The sequence below is a fragment of the Pezoporus flaviventris genome, unplaced genomic scaffold, assembly GCF_033815535.1.
Source record: "Pezoporus flaviventris isolate CSIRO_AGI_PZ_B2104156 unplaced genomic scaffold, CSIRO_AGI_Pfla_v1 ptg000040l, whole genome shotgun sequence".
Lineage (NCBI taxonomy): Eukaryota > Metazoa > Chordata > Aves > Psittaciformes > Psittacidae > Pezoporus > Pezoporus flaviventris.
This window is the reverse complement of record NW_026892588.1, coordinates 48,617-68,721: the sequence shown is the minus strand read 5'-3', so window position 1 is coordinate 68,721 and position 20,105 is coordinate 48,617. Positions and strand designations below refer to the sequence as shown.

The 20,105-nt window shown below is 38.2% G+C and overlaps 1 protein-coding gene across 5 annotated transcripts in view; it reads right to left on the bottom strand.

The window, feature by feature from the left end:
* UGGT1 (UDP-glucose glycoprotein glucosyltransferase 1) overlaps nucleotides 1-20,105 on the bottom strand; it is a 44,249-nt gene that overhangs the window by 3,774 nt on the left and 20,370 nt on the right. For 3 of the 5 annotated variants that reach the window (XM_061465384.1, XM_061465382.1, XM_061465383.1), the window contains exons 19-41: nucleotides 19,529-19,693; nucleotides 19,182-19,302; nucleotides 18,299-18,397; nucleotides 16,933-16,956; nucleotides 16,334-16,428; nucleotides 15,478-15,684; nucleotides 14,721-14,852; nucleotides 13,606-13,736; nucleotides 12,743-12,838; nucleotides 12,314-12,416; nucleotides 11,764-11,843; nucleotides 11,152-11,341; nucleotides 8,678-8,836; nucleotides 7,307-7,392; nucleotides 6,886-6,970; nucleotides 5,938-6,026; nucleotides 5,339-5,443; nucleotides 4,716-4,800; nucleotides 3,255-3,437; nucleotides 1,930-2,090; nucleotides 1,334-1,448; nucleotides 612-728; nucleotides 120-279 (exon numbers count right to left, since the gene is read on the bottom strand). In XM_061465384.1, the coding sequence (XP_061321368.1) occupies nucleotides 120-279; nucleotides 612-728; nucleotides 1,334-1,448; nucleotides 1,930-2,090; nucleotides 3,255-3,437; nucleotides 4,716-4,800; nucleotides 5,339-5,443; nucleotides 5,938-6,026; nucleotides 6,886-6,970; nucleotides 7,307-7,392; nucleotides 8,678-8,836; nucleotides 11,152-11,341; nucleotides 11,764-11,843; nucleotides 12,314-12,416; nucleotides 12,743-12,838; nucleotides 13,606-13,736; nucleotides 14,721-14,852; nucleotides 15,478-15,684; nucleotides 16,334-16,428; nucleotides 16,933-16,956; nucleotides 18,299-18,397; nucleotides 19,182-19,302; nucleotides 19,529-19,693 (2,788 nt within the window). Of the gene's footprint in view, nucleotides 1-119; nucleotides 280-611; nucleotides 729-1,333; nucleotides 1,449-1,929; nucleotides 2,091-3,254; nucleotides 3,487-4,715; nucleotides 4,801-5,338; nucleotides 5,444-5,937; nucleotides 6,027-6,885; nucleotides 6,971-7,306; nucleotides 7,393-8,677; nucleotides 8,837-11,151; nucleotides 11,342-11,763; nucleotides 11,844-12,313; nucleotides 12,417-12,742; nucleotides 12,839-13,605; nucleotides 13,737-14,720; nucleotides 14,853-15,477; nucleotides 15,685-16,333; nucleotides 16,429-16,932; nucleotides 16,957-18,298; nucleotides 18,398-19,181; nucleotides 19,303-19,528; nucleotides 19,694-20,105 lie in introns of those variants that run through there. The other 2 variants (XM_061465385.1, XM_061465386.1) reach the window with 2 other exon arrangements.

Here is a 20,105-nt window from a genome sequence, read left to right as displayed (position 1 = left end):
ACAGCTTGTCCATGTAAGCTTTTGCATCGTGCAAGCTTAACAGTGAGCAAGTATGCAACTTAACACTACTCCAGATAGGAAAAACCTCGAAGTAGTAGAGAAACTGCCTGACAGATTACCGTGTGTATGTTGTCCTGGCATCTCAGCTGGTATTCCCGTTTCTTTTTCTTTCTGGAAAAGACTTTGGAGCTGTTTGATTTCTTGATCATAGTCCTGCCATTCTGGAACTATACGCATTGCTGCTTGCAACTTGGGCTCTTTGGTCATTGGGTTATTACACTGCAAACAAAACATAAGAACTGCTCAGATACTTAACATGTGAAAAAGGTTAATTTACTAAAGAGAGGTATGCTTCCCCCTCCCTGGACTGCCATCTGTTGTTGGTGAACCACGCATGCCTGTGTTTAGGCGGAGTACAGGGTAAAGTCTCTTTCCAAATTCACAGTAATGCCACTGCTCCAGGTAAGAGAAATACAAAAGCTAAAGGAAAAAACCAGAAGTGCTGGAAACATTTAGGTAACAGTACAGGCACCTAGATCTGAAGTTAGGGAAGTGCCTCTAAAACTGGTCACTCTTGTGACATAAGACTGAGGGAGCCATACTGTACTTACCAGATCAATGGTTTTTGCTCTCTTCTTTGAGGAGTCATCACACCATGTTTCACACCACAGCCACTCCTGTGGCAGTGATTTAATTGGCACCTGGTGGATCATGTTGTTAGGCAAATCCTGGTGTGAAGAATATGAGTTAGTATGTGCAGGGTAGGAGGAATAACCCTCAAACCAGATAGTATAGAGAAGTTTAACTTTTGTAAAGTGTGATTTTTTTTTTTTTTATTTTTTTTTCCAGTGCAAATATATGTTGAATCAACATTTCATTCCAAACAAAGTCCTTTGGGGAAAAAACTGCATACTATAACTGTTAATCTTACTTTGTTGAAAATCAGTTATTTAGCAAACAATAGTAAACCAATAATATGAATCTAGTATCAAACCTGTACTGGATAAGTTTGGAAAACCATTCCTAACTGATTAAAACATTAGTGTTCATTTTTATCATCTGCCACAATACAAGTCTTATTTTGGTGTTAAGTCAGTGCACAGCCCAAGAAACAAATACCCAGTTGTGTGATGTATTTGTCTAGAAGTATACTGGAAAATTTGATAGTCTTAAGACATTTAAGGGTAAGGTGTTGTTTCCACCCAGCTGTTATGGTTGATGCTATCAATACCTGCTATTGGTATCTGGCTGTGACTGAAGTTTGGCCAGGGAAGGAGAGGACACAATCTGCCATTATAGCCCATAAAGCAACACAAACCCAATAAAAACACACCTGGTCGAGGTTGGACAGACTGTTAGGATCCTGACTAAGACCCTGATATTGTCCTCTGAGTCGATCTCCAGCTGCTATCTTTCTGAACTTCTTCAGATCCACAACATACAGAGCACTATATGGAGATGATGCAATTAGTAATGACATTTGACTGATAGGTAACTTACTGCAGCCCCAGTAAACCCCAAGATACAGTATGCTGAAACAATCTCTTGGTAGCAGTACATCAAATTATCTAAGACAAGGCAGGAAAGCAGTTCTAACGAGGTCATGGCACATACAAAAAAAATTCCAACAAATCTATCTTAGCTTTGCTGTCATGCAGTCCCTTCTTCCAACACTTGTTATTAACAAATGAAGATGTCTGGTTAGTTAACACTTCAGTTCTTCATCTGTAAAAGTTGTAGCATACTGAAAGTGACTTCAGTGCCCCTAGGGCTTCAAATGGACCATAGGCAAAGGAACCTTAAAGAGGCAACAGTAAGCAACAAGTGGTTCACTGCAACGTTGTTTTCACCTCAGCTAGTTTTCTGTTAGTTCTAAGCAGTAGCAAAAGCTTCCCCCCGCTATTAGGAAAAAAATGAATTCTTCAGTACCTGATGTGGTATTTTCTTCCAGCTAGATGACTTGCCCAATATCCTGATTTCCAGAACCTGTAGCCATCCATTTCTCTTCGACTGTCACAGAATGGAGTATATCCATAAGGAGCACCATCTAGATTGAAATCTCGTAATTCCTTTAGATCTGTGCGCACAATCTGAAGGAAAAGGACATTTTATTTAGAAGGCAGAAGCCAATCACCAGTTCTTTGGAAATGCTGGTCAGGATTTAATTCAAACTGAGCAAACAGAAGAAGAATTACCCATTATACCCTTCTGTCTTTTGCACTGTGCATATGTAGTACAGAAACAGCACAAAAGGTGTTTTAAAGCTGCCCTTAGAGTTGGAGAAACTAAAATAGAGCTTAAAATAAACTGATAGGGGTTGGTCTGACAGCTGGAGTACCAAATTATTGCTTAATAAGCAGCAAGAATTCTCACTATGAACTCTGCTGTGATCCTTTGTATCCTTTCCTCTTGTAAAGTTCACACACCCTTCAGGGATGAAGGCTTTTTAATGTCTTCTTGACGCAGATGATGTGGCAGTGATACTACTTTAAAAATATCACTCTGGTGGGAAAAATGCATTAATATCTCTTCTATAAATGCAACAAAAAGTGTCTCAAATGAAAGCAGCATAGATTAAAATCTATACTAGGTGATACTTAAGTTGTAATGGTTTTAACTGACATAGGATCACACTGTACATATGCCAAAACACCTAAGGCGTTTTTTACTTACGTGTTGATAATCTGTACTTCTCAGCTTCATGTATCTTTTTGAAGGAATAATGTATCCTGTACTTCCAAACCCTCCAGGCAATAAGCATGTACAAAGCCTTATAGCATTTGCTTTGCAGCAGAATATGGCTTCATGCACAGGGGATTTGCCCTCCCGCTCCTCTGAAAGCCACTCAAGTCTGGCCAAGTGGGAAGCCGGGGAGGGGGGGGTGGGGTGGGTGGGAAGGTGTTCAGTGACTTAAGAAAATACCGTATGTGGTAAGTGAGCTGCAGGCTGGGAGAACAGTCACAACTGGAAAATGGAAGGGTGAAACAAGAATCTATTTGGCAAACTGGCTGGACTCAGAGTGAGTGAATGAGGAACCAGCCAAAAGAAAAGTACAGGCCAACAAAACCAATCTTTGTGGGAACAGGAAGGAAAAATAACACTCACTGAAGCATGCTATAGTTACAGAATCAACCATCAATCGTGCCTGCAAAGGGCTCAAACTTGTAACCTTTCCAATAACAGAAACTGTACTCAAGAACATACTGTTCTTAAAGAAAAAAGAAAATGCAGAGTAATTTCAATCTCTATGTTACCTGATCAGCATCCACAAACAGGATTTTATCAACAGCTAATGGGAAGAGCACATCTAGAAAGAGGATCTTGTAACCCCAGATAATACGCTGCTTCTCTGTTTGCTGATGAAGCCAGCGTGGCCATTTATACTGGACAAGCTCATACTGGAAGTTATACTTCTTTGCCATGTATGGGATGAACTCCTGCAGAGGGAGGGGGGAAAAAAGTAGCTTATTTCAGTTCTTTGTTCCTCTGCAGGAAAAAGAAAAGTTCATTACAAGAGGCAGACTTCTGTCCTATAGTAAGGCACAGAACATTAGAAAATGAAATACCACAAAGAGAAACTATAGTTTCCTTGTTACTTCAAAGACATAACCCCAAACTGAACAATCAATACAAATTATAAAGCCAGCTGCCATCAAACAACTACATATTTTGGCATTTTGCCCCACACAATTACTTATGAGCCATTTTATAGTGATCCGCAGATCAGTTTAAAAGAATGCATTACTCAAATCATAAAAAATAATTCAGATGGGAGAACTGTTACTTAGGGCTGTACAAAGCAGTGAAATTGGGAATAATGAAATGAGAGAAAGTAATTTGGAGAAATTCTTCACTAGAACTAGCCTCACAGTCAAAGCAATTGACATTCTCATCTGTGAGGCTTCCTCTGACACTGAGAGAGTATAGTTTAGTCAAGGGATGCTGACACAACACAGCCATTAGGAAGAGAGGAAGGAAGCGTTTTGTTGTACCACTGCAAGAGGTGATTGACTACAGCAGTCATAGCACAGCACATGGTTGAACCAACAGGGACACTGCCAATTTCCTCCCCTTGAGTTCATGCTGAACATGTAAGGTTCTCTTAGAAATGCTCTTTCCTAATACTGCAAGTTGCAATCTCTTAACATTCATTTACCTATGGTTTCTATTTTGAATCCTGCTGTTTGTTTTATGATGTCTCACATATAATCCATAAATATTTTCAGGTATACTCATCTAGAGCCTGCACCACTCCTTACCATGCACCACTCATGTAACCTCATCAGCCTGAAATGTGGTCTTACTGTCTCCTCTTATGGGGCTGCCTCCACACCTAGTCACAAGTATTGCTTTGTTGGTAGGCTTTTTTCCTATAGTCTTTCAACCTTTATGTGTTAGATGTAAGTTTATAGCCCTGAATTTTATCTTAAAATCTACACCTTTCTTGTGTCAGTTCAGATTATTTCAAGTATGATTTTCCTAATATGTGCTCTTCTCTTAAATATTTACCCGCAGCATGAGTCTACTGTCAACTTGCCTGTTACTTCTCACAGCTTTCTAGACAATTGCCGGCTTACACCAACTTGATTCTTTGTCAAAATAGAAGGTATACAGACAGGTGTGTATGTGCTTACACAGGAGTATGTTACAGAGGTTGCAACTTGAAAACCAAATCCTTTCCCCACCACAGAATAAATTTCTAATGAGTTACAAACCTTGAATGTAGGTGATAAGTAGTTCTTCAGAAACCAAAACTTTAAAGGGGTCTTGGTGTGCTTCAGCACAGACAACATCATTATGCTATCAAAAGAAAAAAAATAAAGCATTTACAGAAACAGCTGCTAGAAATCAGCTGTGTCACAGATTACAGATTGCTGGTTTACATTGCTAGGCTAGCTGCAGTTAGTCTAGTAACTGACAGGTAACTTGATCTTCACACATGAAGAAAAACTGGGTAGCTGCAGCCTATTGCAGATTGCTTGGTTTTATCTACAGAATAACTAAACCTCTCACAATCTTTTTCTTTTAATGAGTCAGAATATGCAGCCTGTTGGCTTTCATAGTCCTTTGAGAATGGAAGTTCTTTTCCAAAGCAACAACTTATTCTATAGTATCCTAACAATACATTTGGATTTGGTTATACTGTAGTGAGAAAATGTAGGACAGAGACAATGCCATCTATTAAATCAAGTCTGGTTTGAGCATGTGAATGTTATACACAATCTAGAGGACTTCTGAGCTGCTGAGAAAGTTTTGGGGCTTTTTTAAATTCTTGCAAATTCTAACCTTTCTTCTGTGGAAATCAGGGCACATTATCATTTGAGACTGCAGGACTCACCGTAGGAATCTTTCATACAGGTGTCCTGAAGCCACCGAGAATATATTTAGGACATCATCTTTATCCTGTTTCACATCTTCATTCTTTTGTCCTCCTGTGAATCCCCTGAAAGGATAAATGTATTTATATAAAGGACAAGAGAGTAAGGGACAGCTGTATAGGAAAGAGTGCAACAGATGATGAATTGCTACAATGTTGGTTTAACACAGTATAACTGTGGGGTTTGGTATCATTCCCCCCATGCTGGTCAGGCTATTCTCCACAAGAGAGGGTACTGCAGACAAGGGGGGAGGTACCAATGGCTTATCTGTGAACACTGAACATCAATTGAAAGATTGCTGGCAGAGATGCAGCTGCTGGAAATGAACTATGTTCACAGGCTCCCAGGTAGCAGTGGGGATAAGGGAAGGCAAGCAGGTGCAAAGCAATGCCCTGGTCTCTAGCAGCAGAGGAAATGATACGAAAGATATCCCTATGAAAGATAGCCCCAAATTCAAGCAGTCTTAGTAGATAGCGATGGAATATCACAGATGAAACTCTATCATCAAATAGTTTTCCAGTTTTAAGAGAGTTTCAGGTTATTATTGAATTAGTTTTACCATTTGAGGGATTCCCAAAATCCAGATTCATTCTCACTGGTACCATCACTTAGTAGATCTTCATTCATCATATCCAGTTTTTTCTGAACCTGTAAAGCATATAATACTGCTTTAGTGACTGGAATCACAACTCACAAACAGCCATAGAGTTATTTTGATACTAGCTCTGTTTGTATCCATGTGAATTCTGCCCAGTAGAATGAACTGACAGGTAACCTAAGCTGCTTAGAGAATCAGCATTTTCAGAATGGATGGCAAAGCTGTTTTCAGACACCTAAGGCATGTTAGTCTAGATAGTTAAAATGCAGAGAGGTTCTTGGTGACGGAGACTGGCAAAGAAAAAAAGAAACCAACTAATGCTCCCCCTCCCCCTTATGTTTCTAAATGGTATTACTGGCTACTGAGTCGGATGTATGATAACCATCACTTGTCTTACCAGTTGACCTCCTTAATCTTTTCAGCTCTTGTTATCTGATAGGCAACCCTAAAGACAAATTACTAATTTACCTTTTTAAATTTACCTCTTATTTATATATATAAAATTAAAAAATCCTTCTTTTATTTAAATAATTTATTGCCAGATGAATAAAATTTATCTGTAACAGATAAAATACTGGCTCAATGGATACACTGAATATTTATTACCATATGTATACAGTCCATACAAAACTGACTTTTTTTCTGAAGTCACAAGCACAACTGAGTCAGTAAAACATGAGCGTAATTGTTTCTCATGGGCATACAAATGGAACAGCAACTATATGTTATTCTCTCCTGTCTCAAAATACCAAAACCATGTCTACAGATAATTCTCTTATTATTGAATGTTGCATAAATTGCCATAAGTGCTTGCTTGTAGGACGTAGATCATCAGGCCTTAATCAAAGTTTCTTCCCCACTATTGGTCAAACAATGTTTTTTAAGAGAAGCTCTAGCTTTTGAACTCACCTTCACTTTAATAATTTTGCTCTTGAAGTTGTTGAGAACAACACTAACTTCACTAGCTTCAGGTGGAGAGTCTGTGCCATCATGGCTGAAAATAGAGTAAAATACTGACCTTTACTACAATGCAGAAATGTGTTCTTTTTCTTCTATGTATTTTTCTACATGGTTTTAAGTCTTAGCATTGTAAAACAGGTTTGAGATGTGGAAATGAAACAAATACAAGTATCTGAACATGCACTTACTGCGTTTTTTAAAATGAATGAATTCCATTCATCTCACATAACTTATGTTCATTACAAAATGTACCCTGCTGTTCAGTTCACTACACTGTGGCAAGGGAACTTTTAGATTCACATATTACAATGCCTACCTAGCTCAGAAGTTTCACAAGAGAAAGACTGAGTTACTGCTTTAACTGTCCTACCTGTATATTCTGTAGATATCCTCAGATCTGCCCTTTCTCAGTCTTAGAGTCCATGCACCAGGATTAGCTTTTAACTGGAAGTAGCCCTATAAAGCAAAAAGAGTATTTGTCTGTTTCCAGAAAACACAAATGTAGAAAACCAAGTTTTTAAGTCATGTATTTTGACCCACTGTTTAAATCTGGAAATAGTTATTTGTAAGCCAGCTGATTAACATAACCTTACAGCATTAAAGTCCTTAAAAACAGGAGAAAAAAAATCCCGGAAGTTCTATTCAAAACTGTTGGTTTTTTCCATTGGAGACAGGCATATGGAAAAGTCTAGCATTGTTTGATAGATGAGAGTCTTCAGGGTGCCTTGTTTGGAACAGTGCAAGCTTTTTTATGCAAAAGCTTGTCTTCATGAGGGAGTAAGTGGATTTCAAAACACTCATTGGTAACTACAGTCCAGTGCATGAAAAGTCAAAACTAAAGTACAAAACTAAATCTAAATAATTTCTAAAGCTCTACAGATTGGTATTTCATCTACAACAGCAAACAGTAACATAATTCATCTCATATAGTTACAGATATCTTTTCTGCAGAACTTAAGAAATTACAATGTGAAATGCAAATTTTGTATACACATCTTGTTGGAGTTTGATGTTCCAGATCTGAACATTTTCTTCTATGATTTAGACTATTGCACCTATAGAGGATATGAATATTTGTAGTCATGCTTCTATGTCCCTTCCAGTTTTCTATTGTGCATGCAATTTCATGAACCAGTCTGCTTTCTATAATATACATATATATATATAAAAAATACAAAGTAATAAAAAAAGCCCAGGGCATGTTCCTGGTCTTTTCATACCCCTTCACTCCTGGATTTCCATCACCTTTCCTCAACTAAATTAAGCAGTTCCCATTCTTTCACACTTCTGCTATTTTCTAGAATGTCAGCTATTCTTGCTGACTCTCTCCATATGTTCCACAGGTCTCCTGAAGAAATGGGTCCCAAAACAAGACAGCTGCCCACCTGAGGCTTACAGTACCAGAATGGATGGTCTAAGGAGTACCCTGTCTAGACCTTCCCTGGAAAGAGGTTGCTAAAGAACATTGGCATCATTTTAAGATATTCCAGAAGACTCTTCTCGGCAAGCTGCAAGGAAAGGGGTACATCTTGAAAAGGTAAGAGACATCTAACTACACTGCAAGCTTTTAGACATCAGAGTTAGGAATGATGTGGTTCCGGTACATTTGTGAGCAACTTCGTAGTGTAAGTAATGCCACATATCCATAACCCACATACTAGAAAATGCTTCATAGTTTATGCAAGTGATTGTGCTGACTGGAGGACCAGTTATTTGCTGCCAGTTTCAACTGAATGCTTACCAAGTTGGCCATAACAATGGTATCAACGATGACTGGAGTGGTTGTAGTTCCTAGTGTAAACTGGAGTCCCCGAGGTGGCTGTCCAGTAGTAATATCATAGCAGTGTCCTTCCAGAAGCAGATACTCCAATTCATATTCTGCAGCTACAACATTGTCCACCTGTAAGGAAAAGATACTGTTGAATTCAGCACTAGCTCAAAAGTGCAAATTTTTAGTGATTCAGTTACTCTCTAAAATAGCCACAGTTATTAAATAACACTTAATTTTACCAGCAAATACCTAAAAAGGCTCAAAGAACTCAGCTCCTTCAAGTGACAGACTTCACACACACATTGTTAAGACCAAAAAGAGTTGAATCTCAAGTGGTAAGATGTTAGGGTAAGAAAAGAGAAGGACTGTTGCTCTATTTTACTATTTATATTTTAAGCATTTTATTGAGAATGTAGTCGAGTGATAGGTCTGGCATCTCATAAAAAGTTATGATGGGCTCCAGGACTTTGAATCTAAACCTGTTTAAAGGTAGTCTCATCTAGTATTTGTCACCTGAAATAAATATTTGTTTTGCACTGCATTACTCTTTACAGAGTGCTAGGGTACTGTCAGAAATACCAGTTCCATTTTTCCTACACCAAAAAGTGCCGAGAAAAATAAAAAGAAAAAAAAACCAACACAAAACCAACTTAGATCCCTACCAGGCTAAATTCGGCTGTAGCTTGAGAACACTACATAACCAAAACATCAGTCTGGTCTCACAAAGCATCTTCTGCCATTGCACATCCAAAATGACAGTTTAATTGCTACAGCGCCAACAGGCTGCATATGAGGAATTAGAAATTGTGCACCTGCAAAAGTAAAGCTACTGTTTACTTGGAGGCTTTGGATGGTACTTCAAATGCCTGAAGCATTTAATCCCCCTTTCTCTCATTTCAGTTAATCTAAGATAGGGCATGGGAGTCAAGCTTGAAACGCATAGTAGTATCAGCGATTTGGTGGTTCATTTATGGTTTTACAGTTAAGAGATGAAAAACAAACAAATAAAACCCCTAAACCCAAACAAAACTAAACAAGAAAAATAAAGCACACATGAACAAACACCTGATTTCCTAAATTTTGGAATAACTAGTACAGGATAAGTAATATTGGACTCTACCACTATACTGCATCATATTCCCAAACAATATCAGATGCAGAAGAGGAGATTAATAATATAATGTTCAGTGAGAAAGTAACACACATCTGTAGTGACCACAAGGTTATACAGAGTGTTGCTTTTCAAGAGGTCAGTTTTAAAGGGTTTGACAATCTCATTACATGTATGGCAGATAAATATACATATATGCATATATATATATATCTGCAGTTCTTCAAGGGCAATGAAATAATGGCTTCTTTCAGGACAAGACTATTTGACGGCCTCATTTAACATTTATTATTGTAACATTGTACCATGAAATCCAGAATTTTCTACTTTGTATCACATACGGATGTCCTAATTTTGAATTGTTTTTAGTGCCCACCATGACTTGTTAGTGTAGTGCGTTTTGTAACCACTGACTAGCCCACTATTTCTAGAGCTGAAAACTAACCTCTTGCTGTTAACTGCTAATTTTAATGATTATTAGCACCGAATTATCCATCCCATTAAAGATTAGTGAAAAATCATCAACTTGTACATACAGATGTTCTTTTTTCCTTTTAAAGCTCATTTTTCTGCTTAGCATCAGCCCCTTCAATCTTTCTTTCCTTCTTATCTTATCCCCATGCATGTGGGGCAGCACTGCCCAGATGATTATTCTAACAATCTAATTCAAGGCCTGTTCCGGCAGCACTCAGCTCCTAAACCTACTGCAAGTGAGTGGATTTCAGCTGAACCAGTTTTACGGTTTTATTTATACTGCATATCCTTTTGTGGGCCACAGGAAAGTTTGTCAACAACAAAAGCTATGAAGGCAAAGGGCAGCTAAAACCAGTTTGGTGGCTTTTCAGAGCAAGGGGAAGTAAGTACAATTTACTCTCTGGAAGAGGACTTAGATCTTACCTCAAAATTTCTAAGAAGGTTTTAAACATAACAGTCTTATTTTTAGCTGTGCCATGAGCTGTAGGGAGCTCTAAACCCAAAAGAATTCCTCAACTAGCAAACTGAAGTTATTTAATACCCAACGAGTTTCTTTGTTTCTAGCTCAGGACACTCTGAAATGTTATATACACACTCAAAGCATCTGTAGGAGCTGCTTCAATCCTGCAGTATTTTTCAACCTGTGATTCAGGCACCCATGAGTAATTGAGAATAGCGAACTTCAGTTTACCTGCATTCCATCTAGAAAACATGTAGGGTGCAAATGTAAAAGGTGTTAATATCCACAGTTATATGTTCAACAGCACTTTAAAATTCCGTATTTCTTTCCCATTACAAAAATAAGCCCTGGAAAAACACCATTTAAATGCAGTATTACGAACATGTTGATTTCTCTTACCTCCACTAAGTAAATATTATCAAGGTCATATGGGGTTCTAACAGATTCCACCATCCAGCTCTCAGGAGTATTTAGGTTTAAAGTGAACAATGGAGATTGGGGCATATCCAAAAACTTGGCAATTGGTCCTGGAGCAAAGTTGTTATCTGCTGTGAAAGAAATCTCTGGCTCCAAAACATAGCGATAAAAGCTGCAATTTCAGAAAGAAAATGTTAGAACATATTTCTGCCAAACTTTGTAAATATTCCACTCTCAAATGAACTTGCCGATGGCATCGGCTTTCCCAGAACTCCAGTGTCTCCAAGCAACACAGGTTGTGCTGACCTTAGAACAGATCAGTGTTCATCTTGAAGGACCAAACAGAATGTGCAAGACTCGACCATTAAGATTAGTAAGTTAACTTTATCTATATAAATAATAAAAAGCATCCAACTTGTAAACCAGCAGAATTACCTCGAGCTATGCACAAATTCTCTGTGGGAAATGATGCTATATATAAACAAGCTCAGTGCAGCTATTGAGATGTCCTCTAAGATGCCTGACCATGTTTCTGTGCTTGCATGTTCCAACAGGTTTTTCTTTCTCTCTCCTGTTGACCCCGGCATTGCTTACCTTTTCAGTGGCATGTCAGAAAGCCTGGACTGGCAGTTCATAAACACTCTTAGGTTCATATTTATCAATTGGTTCAAAACCTAAAGTAATGAGAAAAAGATATCCCTTAAAATGCTAACTAGGAAAGCTGATGACTGTTTTCATAGACAGGACCTCCAGGAGGCATGTTACCTGCTCATTCTCCATCCACCCTTCTCATTATTTGCTTACCACACCCAACTTTAAATTGGTGGTTTTAAGAACATCTGCCTGCTCCCTCACATTGAAGGAATTCTATGAGATGTAGAGATGTTCCTCAAGAACAGAGTCACTGCAAACTAAACTGTTAAAATGGTGGAACTAAAAGCTATCTAGACAATATCCAAGCATCAGCTTGTTGGTGTGTAGCATAGTGTAATTGTTTTCACTAACAAATGGTGCAACTCTGAGGCATTATCAGAAGGCCACAGGTCACCACCCAGTCAAGGAAGAAGGCACACATTCCAAAATTCCAGAACTGAGACAACTTTCTGAAATGGCCATAAAATGCATCACAACATTACATGCATACCAGAAGTAACGGAGCAAGTCTTTGAGCATCTCTGGTCACAGGATCAACTATAGCCACAACATCAAAGTATGTCTCCCCCTCTTTTGGTCTCAGTTTAACTGCACTAAACAGAAGAAAAAACATTTTTAAAGTATCAAACATATGGATACACATAGGAAAAACACTGTCCATCTCATTCTGAAGTCAAATTGCTTCCTAAATGCTGTGTGCCTTCTGAAACTAGTTAGAGAAAAAAAAAATACACATGTACATGTATAGAGATAGGTAGACAGATAAAAATAATTTCTGGAATCTCACTGTGCTCTGAAAATTGTTGGAAACTTTCCTATTGTTACTTGGACTTTTTAAGTTAAATGCAGCATAAAGCAATGGGAGTGATAAAAGACAAAGGAGAAGCATATTGCTCAGCAAATGCCAGTAATCCTATACCTGTATCGTTCTTCAAAATAATGGTATTCAATCCTTGCCTCTCCTTTTGGTTGAGCAGAAAGAAGAGCATCCACTCTCATGACCAAGTCACTTGCACTGAAAAGAAAGAATGGGGGTAGGGGGAAGTTTACAGATACTCAGAAAAAAAAAAATTCATGTACTGCTGCCAGTTAGCAGCAAAAGAGAGGCAGACTGAGTTCAGATAACACAAGCTAACACTTCTGCTACACCTATCCACAGAAGTCCTGAAGAATTAAACATATTTAGGGTTAATCTGCCATTAATTTAAACAGGCTGCTGCCTTATTACTAAGGGTACCAAAGGGTTTAACTCTGTGACAGTTACAGAACAGCTTATTTTAGAGGTCAACCATGATACAGGCACTGCATTCCTGAACTTCACCAACCTCTCTTAGACCTGTAAGCCATTTAGATCAAACCCTCATTTCACAGCAGTCTTCCCATTTTACACTGCAGCTATAAGAGCTAGGAAGCAACCCTGTACGTGGTGAAACTTTTGAGCAAGAGGGGGCCTATCACTAGAAGAGATTTAATTACTTCTGACAACTTCCTCCTTTTAATTATTCCCACAAATTTTCAGTCTAATATTTTAAGAATACATTTTCAAGATTAAAGACAAAACCTCTTGAAAGTTCAATGAAAATTGATTTGTACATCACAGCTTTGCCAAGAAGCAGGGCTGTAACTTAAAGGTCTGTCAGCTTTTCCTGAATTAATTAATTCTCTCAAATTTACAGTGACAGCTGACTTAAATCACCAGCCAGAGTGTACTTGATAAAGCTTTCTCCAGGCTGCAGTCAGTTACATTATCAGAGTACTACCACTTTTTTCACTTATACTTACAGATCTTCTTCAAATCCCAGCTGCTGAATCTGAGATTTGATTTTCTGTCCTGATGTCTTTAGTATGATATTCTCAAGGAGATGAAAATCATCCTGATTGAACATCTCAGCATCCTCTAATGGGCCAATAATCTACAAAACAAAAAAAGGCAGGATCAGCATAATTAGGTAAAGGCAACACTGAAACAAAATTCAAAGATACATGAAATAAATACTTCAGCCCAGTATTGGTGGGTATTAACTGTTTAGGCTGGTATTAATGTCAACAGCAGCAGAGTTTAACAAATAAATCTTTACTGTTTAGAGCCAAGAATCCCAGACTAAGGCATAAAACATACACTTAAAACTTTCACTGAGTGCTTGGTTTGCAAAAGTCAGCCATATTAAATTATACCTGCAGTACTACGTCTTGAAGGGGCAATAGAACACCAGGCCAATTCCAGCAGTCCTGCAAGACTCCAGCAAATCTTACTCCTCTAGCCTCCAGGACTTAAAAGCTACCTAGACAATTCCTGCTATTTTACTAATAAGAGAAAAAAAATACCACAACTCATCACTTGATTTTTTTTAACCCATTGAAGTATACAGTAACCACTGGAACTTAGGTTTTTTTTTTTTCCCCTAACTAGGAATCAGAATACAAAAGAAAGCTTAATGCTGTACACAGCTGGGTTTCATTACTTGCAGTGAAATACTATTGTAACACCATTTTCTTAATCTAAAGCTAAATCTATTGTAAAAAGAGCCAGTGGAAGGAGACAAGGGCACCTTGGTCAGGGCCAGAGAGAGCAGTGTTTTGCCCAGTGAATTGTAGCAGCACAGTCTTTGAAATTTATCATCCCTTTCCACCCCTGGACTCAGTTTAATGCCAACATGAAAGCAACTCTGTTATTCAGAGAGCTGAATTTATGCAAAACACCAACAACTAACTGTACACAGTACAAACAACAGGTCATGCAGGTCTGAATAAATCAAACTGGAAGCAGTCCTAAAGACTGATGAGACCTACAGAAGGCTCAGACACTCCATCTGATCCCTAGACCCTGTGGACCAAGGTCTGCTTCTTGCCCACATGTGCAACATCCATCTCCTTTACTGTCTGGTGATTGAGCTCACCCTTCCATTGCTGATCACAGCCCTCTGCCCTTTCTTCAGCTTTAGAACATCTCTGCAATATACAGCATGGGACAGAATAAAGTCCACCTTGGGAGATTCAAAGGCTTCTTTGAAAATATTGGTATCCATACCCTGAGAGAAAAGAATATTTGACATTGAAATCAAAAGAAAGGTACAACTTTGCACAGTTTGTTTAAATGCACCCTGTTTGTTCCCGTTCACAAGCATCTTTATGTCTTGCTAAAATTTATCCCCAGTCCCTCTTCTTTGGCGTCTTATACCTTGTTCTTGCCTGCCACCTTGAAACGTTATCCCGACTTCTGACATGTATGGCCACAGCCCTAGTAATTGTTGCTGCTCAGACCAGTTGTTCCATTCTTCTGTTCTTAAGTGATTCTTGCCTCTTTTTAAACCTACTTGGAGAAATCTAAGGATTTTTCTAGCTTTTTAAAAGGATTATAGTTCTCTCTTAACCCCCCAAGAAACACCTGGCTGACTCAAATTGATCCCTGAATCTGCATTTCTGTTTGCTTTTCAAAGTTACATAGGTTTGATATGTATGAGGATTTACTTTATTTTTAGATGGCCTGTTATGTTTAGGTAAGTCTGCCTTTCAGAACAAAAAAAGAACAGCAGCAGCAAACCCAACAGTGTTACTTTCTTTTGTTGCTGCATCTTTTGCATATGAGCATACCACACTAAATCATTAGAACAAGTGAAGTACCATGCCTTTGTAATTGCCAACAAACATGCTTACCCCAACAGCAAATTCCAAGATGTCAGCTCCTGCCTCTAGTGCCTTTGCAGTTTCTTCTTTGGCCATTTTGGTGATGAAGTTCTTGGCATTATTTGATGTTTGTGTCTGTAGAGCTGCCCATATGGCTTTAGCAACAACAGTATTCTGGCTATTTGGATCATTACTAGGATTATTAATCATGCCAATTCGAACATTATTGCTGGATTTCTGTGTTTAACAAAACATGCATTAGGAAAGGTTTGGAGTTCAGGTGTAGTTTAAATGAGAAGACTATTACAATAAACACTATAGGAAAAGCTTTTGTATTTCTTAACCAGAAAACAAGATTCCAAATTAGGTAAATAACAGCACAAGGTTAAAAGGATGAGTGAACTAACTTAACATCAAGTATTTAATTTACATGTAGGCACCAGTGTAATCTCCTGTAGATAATACTGTGTTACATAAGAGACCAGGGACCATGGCCACCGCTAAGAGGTCTGGCAAAACAGTGATTCGGGAGTGCTATCTATTTTTATAATTCAGTTACCTTCCCAGAACAAAGGAGGCAGGGAGCAATGCTCATGTTCATCTCCAAACCAAAACACAGACCTCTTCAATTTTGGACCATGGGCTTAAAAGAACAACTTTTCTTTGTTGTGTTATCATAGCGCCAAGAGGGGATTTTGTCCTAGTACGAGAAGGTCAGCGGTATCCCAGCCTCTACAGATAAAATGAGGCTGCAACTTAGAAATGCTGCAGGGAGAACCCATCTCCCCAGGGCATACAATAGGAAGAAGCACAACCTGTGTATTTCAATCCTCTACCTACTGCTTTATTAGCACTGCTAACCTGTTCAAATGAAAACATCACCTACCTGATGTTTAATTGCATCATACAGTAATTGCCTTCCTGAAGGTTTATCAAAATCACCAACAATCCAAAAAGTAACTGGTCTAACAAAGGAGTCATCTGCAATTTAAAACAGGGGTGGGAGAAATTTGAGGGTAAAGGGAAGGAAAGCTTCAGGTTTTCCTCATTTGGAGGAAAAATATGATGCACATGCAGAGATTTCAAAACAAGTAAGATTACACAGGAAAGCAGTGGATGAAGCTAAGCAATGACGTTTGGCAAGATAATAGTATTGGTATTACATTGGTTTCATTTGCCTCATTCAGAAAACCCACCTAGGACAGCATGCACCACTGTTTCTAAGCTCATAATTTTTTGTTTGCTACCTTTTTGATTTAGAAAAAATAAAGGAACCTATAAATAGAGATTCCAATTAGGGTACAATATTCTGCTTCTTTGTACTGAAGCTGTTAGTTCCCAAAATCAGTTTTGCATAGAGAAAAAAGTGCTGAAGCAAACATGCATTTAAACGCTTGCTTCACTTCCCGCTGGTTCTAAAGCCAGTGTTATAAAGGATCCAGAACATTCCCAGAACAACACATAAAATGCTAAAGCATGAGTTACCATAGATCTCCTTGGAAGACATTCCTGGTCAAAAAGCAGAAAGGAAAGGGGGAAAGGAGAGAAATATTAATAATGTGATAGTAATCCCAAAGTGCATCAAGAAGCTGCAGCACTGAACAGGACGTAACTGAATCAACTAGAGTTGAAGTCCAGCAAGCAACGAGTTTGTACTAATTTTATTAGAATAATCTTTGATTTTTTTGTTCCCCTCAAGTAGATCAATGCTTTATTTACCAGATCAATGCTTTATTTACCAGTTCCATACCCTGAAGGTGGCATTCTGAACACCCTTTGCAAAACTGCCATGCTATGACAACTTGAATGTTACCCATTTATGTTCTCTTCCCTCTTTAAAAGCTATCCAAATGGTGCTGTTTCAGTACTACTGCTGAGCCAACAGCATGTATAACTTTCCTATTTTTTTAGAAAATAAATGTGCTACGGAATTGCTGTAGTCAGATACCAGTTATTAAATATCTTAAGTGACCAAAGAGGCAGTGACCCAGAACTGTCAAGCCATGCAGACTTTCACATGAGAATGCAGGAGTGTAGGTTTAACTAATAACCTACAAAGGGAAAACAAGAAACTTGTTCAGATCAAAGTGACTGAACATGAACTGCAGGCAATCAGGAGACAGAAGGAGCAATGGGAACGTCTAAGGCAGTGCATGCAGGTGGCAATGGCTGGAGACAGTACTGGTGAAACTTCTGAGAGTCTAGTAAAGACAGCAGGTAGGAACAAGAGAAATCGGTTCAAATGACAGCAGCTTATTTGTGATACCTAACTGAAATGGATACAGGGAAGGCCTGATTAAGTTCTGTATTATGTCTGTGCATGCATTTTGCACATTGAGAAGTACAGATGAGATTTAGCACAAGACTGTATAACTGCAGTAGAACAATGTTGTCATTGAAAACAAGCAGTACATGCACTGGAGCAAAAAAACTAGCACAGACCACACTGGGTGTTGTCATATAATGGGCAGTAACAATTTTCTTCTGAATCCATGTAACATTAAGTAATTTTGAGATATGGGATGGAGAGTTACAATCCCTTTTGTGTTTTCTAGTCTGTGTCACTGCAGGATCAGAGCTTATGCTGCTGCATTTCTGGCAGTCATGTGCAATATAGCAAGAGCAGGTTGGGTAGGACTTCATTATTCATTGAAGGCTGGGCTGTGTTTAAAGCAGAGAACATTCTTGTTTCACCCTTATAAGAAAAAAATTAAATCTTTCTCTTTAACACTTGGATTGTACCATTACCCACAGACCTGACCAAAGCTCAACATGTGTGTTGAGAACTGTACTCATGCTGGGAAACACACATAAAATTAGATTTAGGTTCATAATCCACTGCAGATGTTACCTTTCTTTGTTAAGTAGGTCATGCTGTTTGCAACAGCAGATGTCTTATCTTTGGAGTCCAATGTGGTAAATCGAGCAAAGTCATCTACATAAAAGTTACCTGAGGAAGAGAAAAAGTATTAGATGCCAAAGCAACTATTCCCTGTAAAATTAAAGAAAAATCACTACTATTACTTGAACATTAAGACCACATCCCATTTTGTTCCTTGCAATTTTGCTTTTTATGTTTCATTTCCACTGTTAAGCTGAAGAATATATTTCTGTTGTCTCATAGGTTACCTTTTTGTCTCCTAAGTTACATTAGCTACATGGCGTATTTGATATGCAGAATATGCAGAAGTCAACTGAAAGAACTGTTTAAGTCTCACTTAGTTGAAGTTAATTTATGTAAATAATATACATTTAAAGTCCACTGTGTTACTACTTTTCAAGCAGCTCAAAAAAAGTAATTTTAGAAGTGGTTTTGCTATGCTGTCAGTATTCTGCAGAGTCAAACCACCAGGTGTTAATACATTTAGACATGACAAATTCTAAATCTTAATTGCAAAGATGACTGTCAATCTCTGCTCAAAAGAAGGTTAGAAATAAGAACCAAGCTGTTGCTGTATACATCATATTACTGTACTTGGCTTTTACTAGCATTGCTAATTTCTCAGCCTCATGAGTCATATTCCCCTAAAGGTTTATATAAAATCAAACCAAGATCCTGTTTTGATAAATCCGTAGACATTAATGTTGCTGTTGTATGTAACATCTCTCCTCACCCAGGGCTAGAACATCACTTGGGGTGTTGTTAATACTTTGCCACTAGAGCTTTCCATTGGGACAGCAGAAGTATTTAAATTGGATCTATCAGGTTTAATGCAATTAAAAGCATCCCTTACTCATTCCTGTCAAATCTAGGTACTCTCTGTCAGACATTAAAATTCTTGAGTTAATTCTTGGAACAACATTAGGCTGGTTCATGATGTATTCAACCACATCTTGGTCATTAGATAATTCACCCTGAAGGAAGAAGAAAAAAAGTAGTATTAGTTATTTCACGTTTATTTGCCTTAATAAGGTAAAACACACACACACCCCAAACAAATACCCACATCCACCAACAGAAACCCAAACCAAGAACTGACGCAAGTTAAGCTGTCTTATATAGTATTTATTCAGGGTCTTTTGAGTTAAGTTTTTCCCATTGTTGTTTCTCTCTAAAGTCAGAGCTCAGCTCTGCACCTACCAGGTACACAGCTCGCTGGAAGATGCTTGTCGTTTCCAGGATTTTGTGCATTGTCACAGTTTCCAGATCATCAGGATCCAGCTGATCTTTTTGAAAAGGCATTCCATTGAACAACACAACAGGGAGAGGACCTACACCCGTTTGCTCATAGTAACCTCTTGCTGCCTAAATACAGGGAAAGAAGTAGCTTTACCACATCAGCCCATTACCACAAGGGTTGACAACATCTGCTTGCAATATCCACAAGTCTATGCTAAAGACACTGAGATGTCCTTCTAACCTTCATATCATATTTAGAATACTAATTTTATGCAGTGTATAAGACATTTTCTGTATCTTATATGTACAAGATGGCCTTGTCTTTCAGAGTTTCAAAGGAAAAAAAAGTTACTTCATAATACAGTAGAGCAAAATATTCCATAAGCTCAGACTGTAAACAGATTAATTCCAATGAACACTTTCTGGTAGTAACAAAAAAATGCACAACAGAAAACCTGACTTTGCATATGGAAGCAAATACAGTTGTAATGTAAGACAGGGTAGAAGGTTTTCATTTTTTAAGAATGTTTCTACTCGG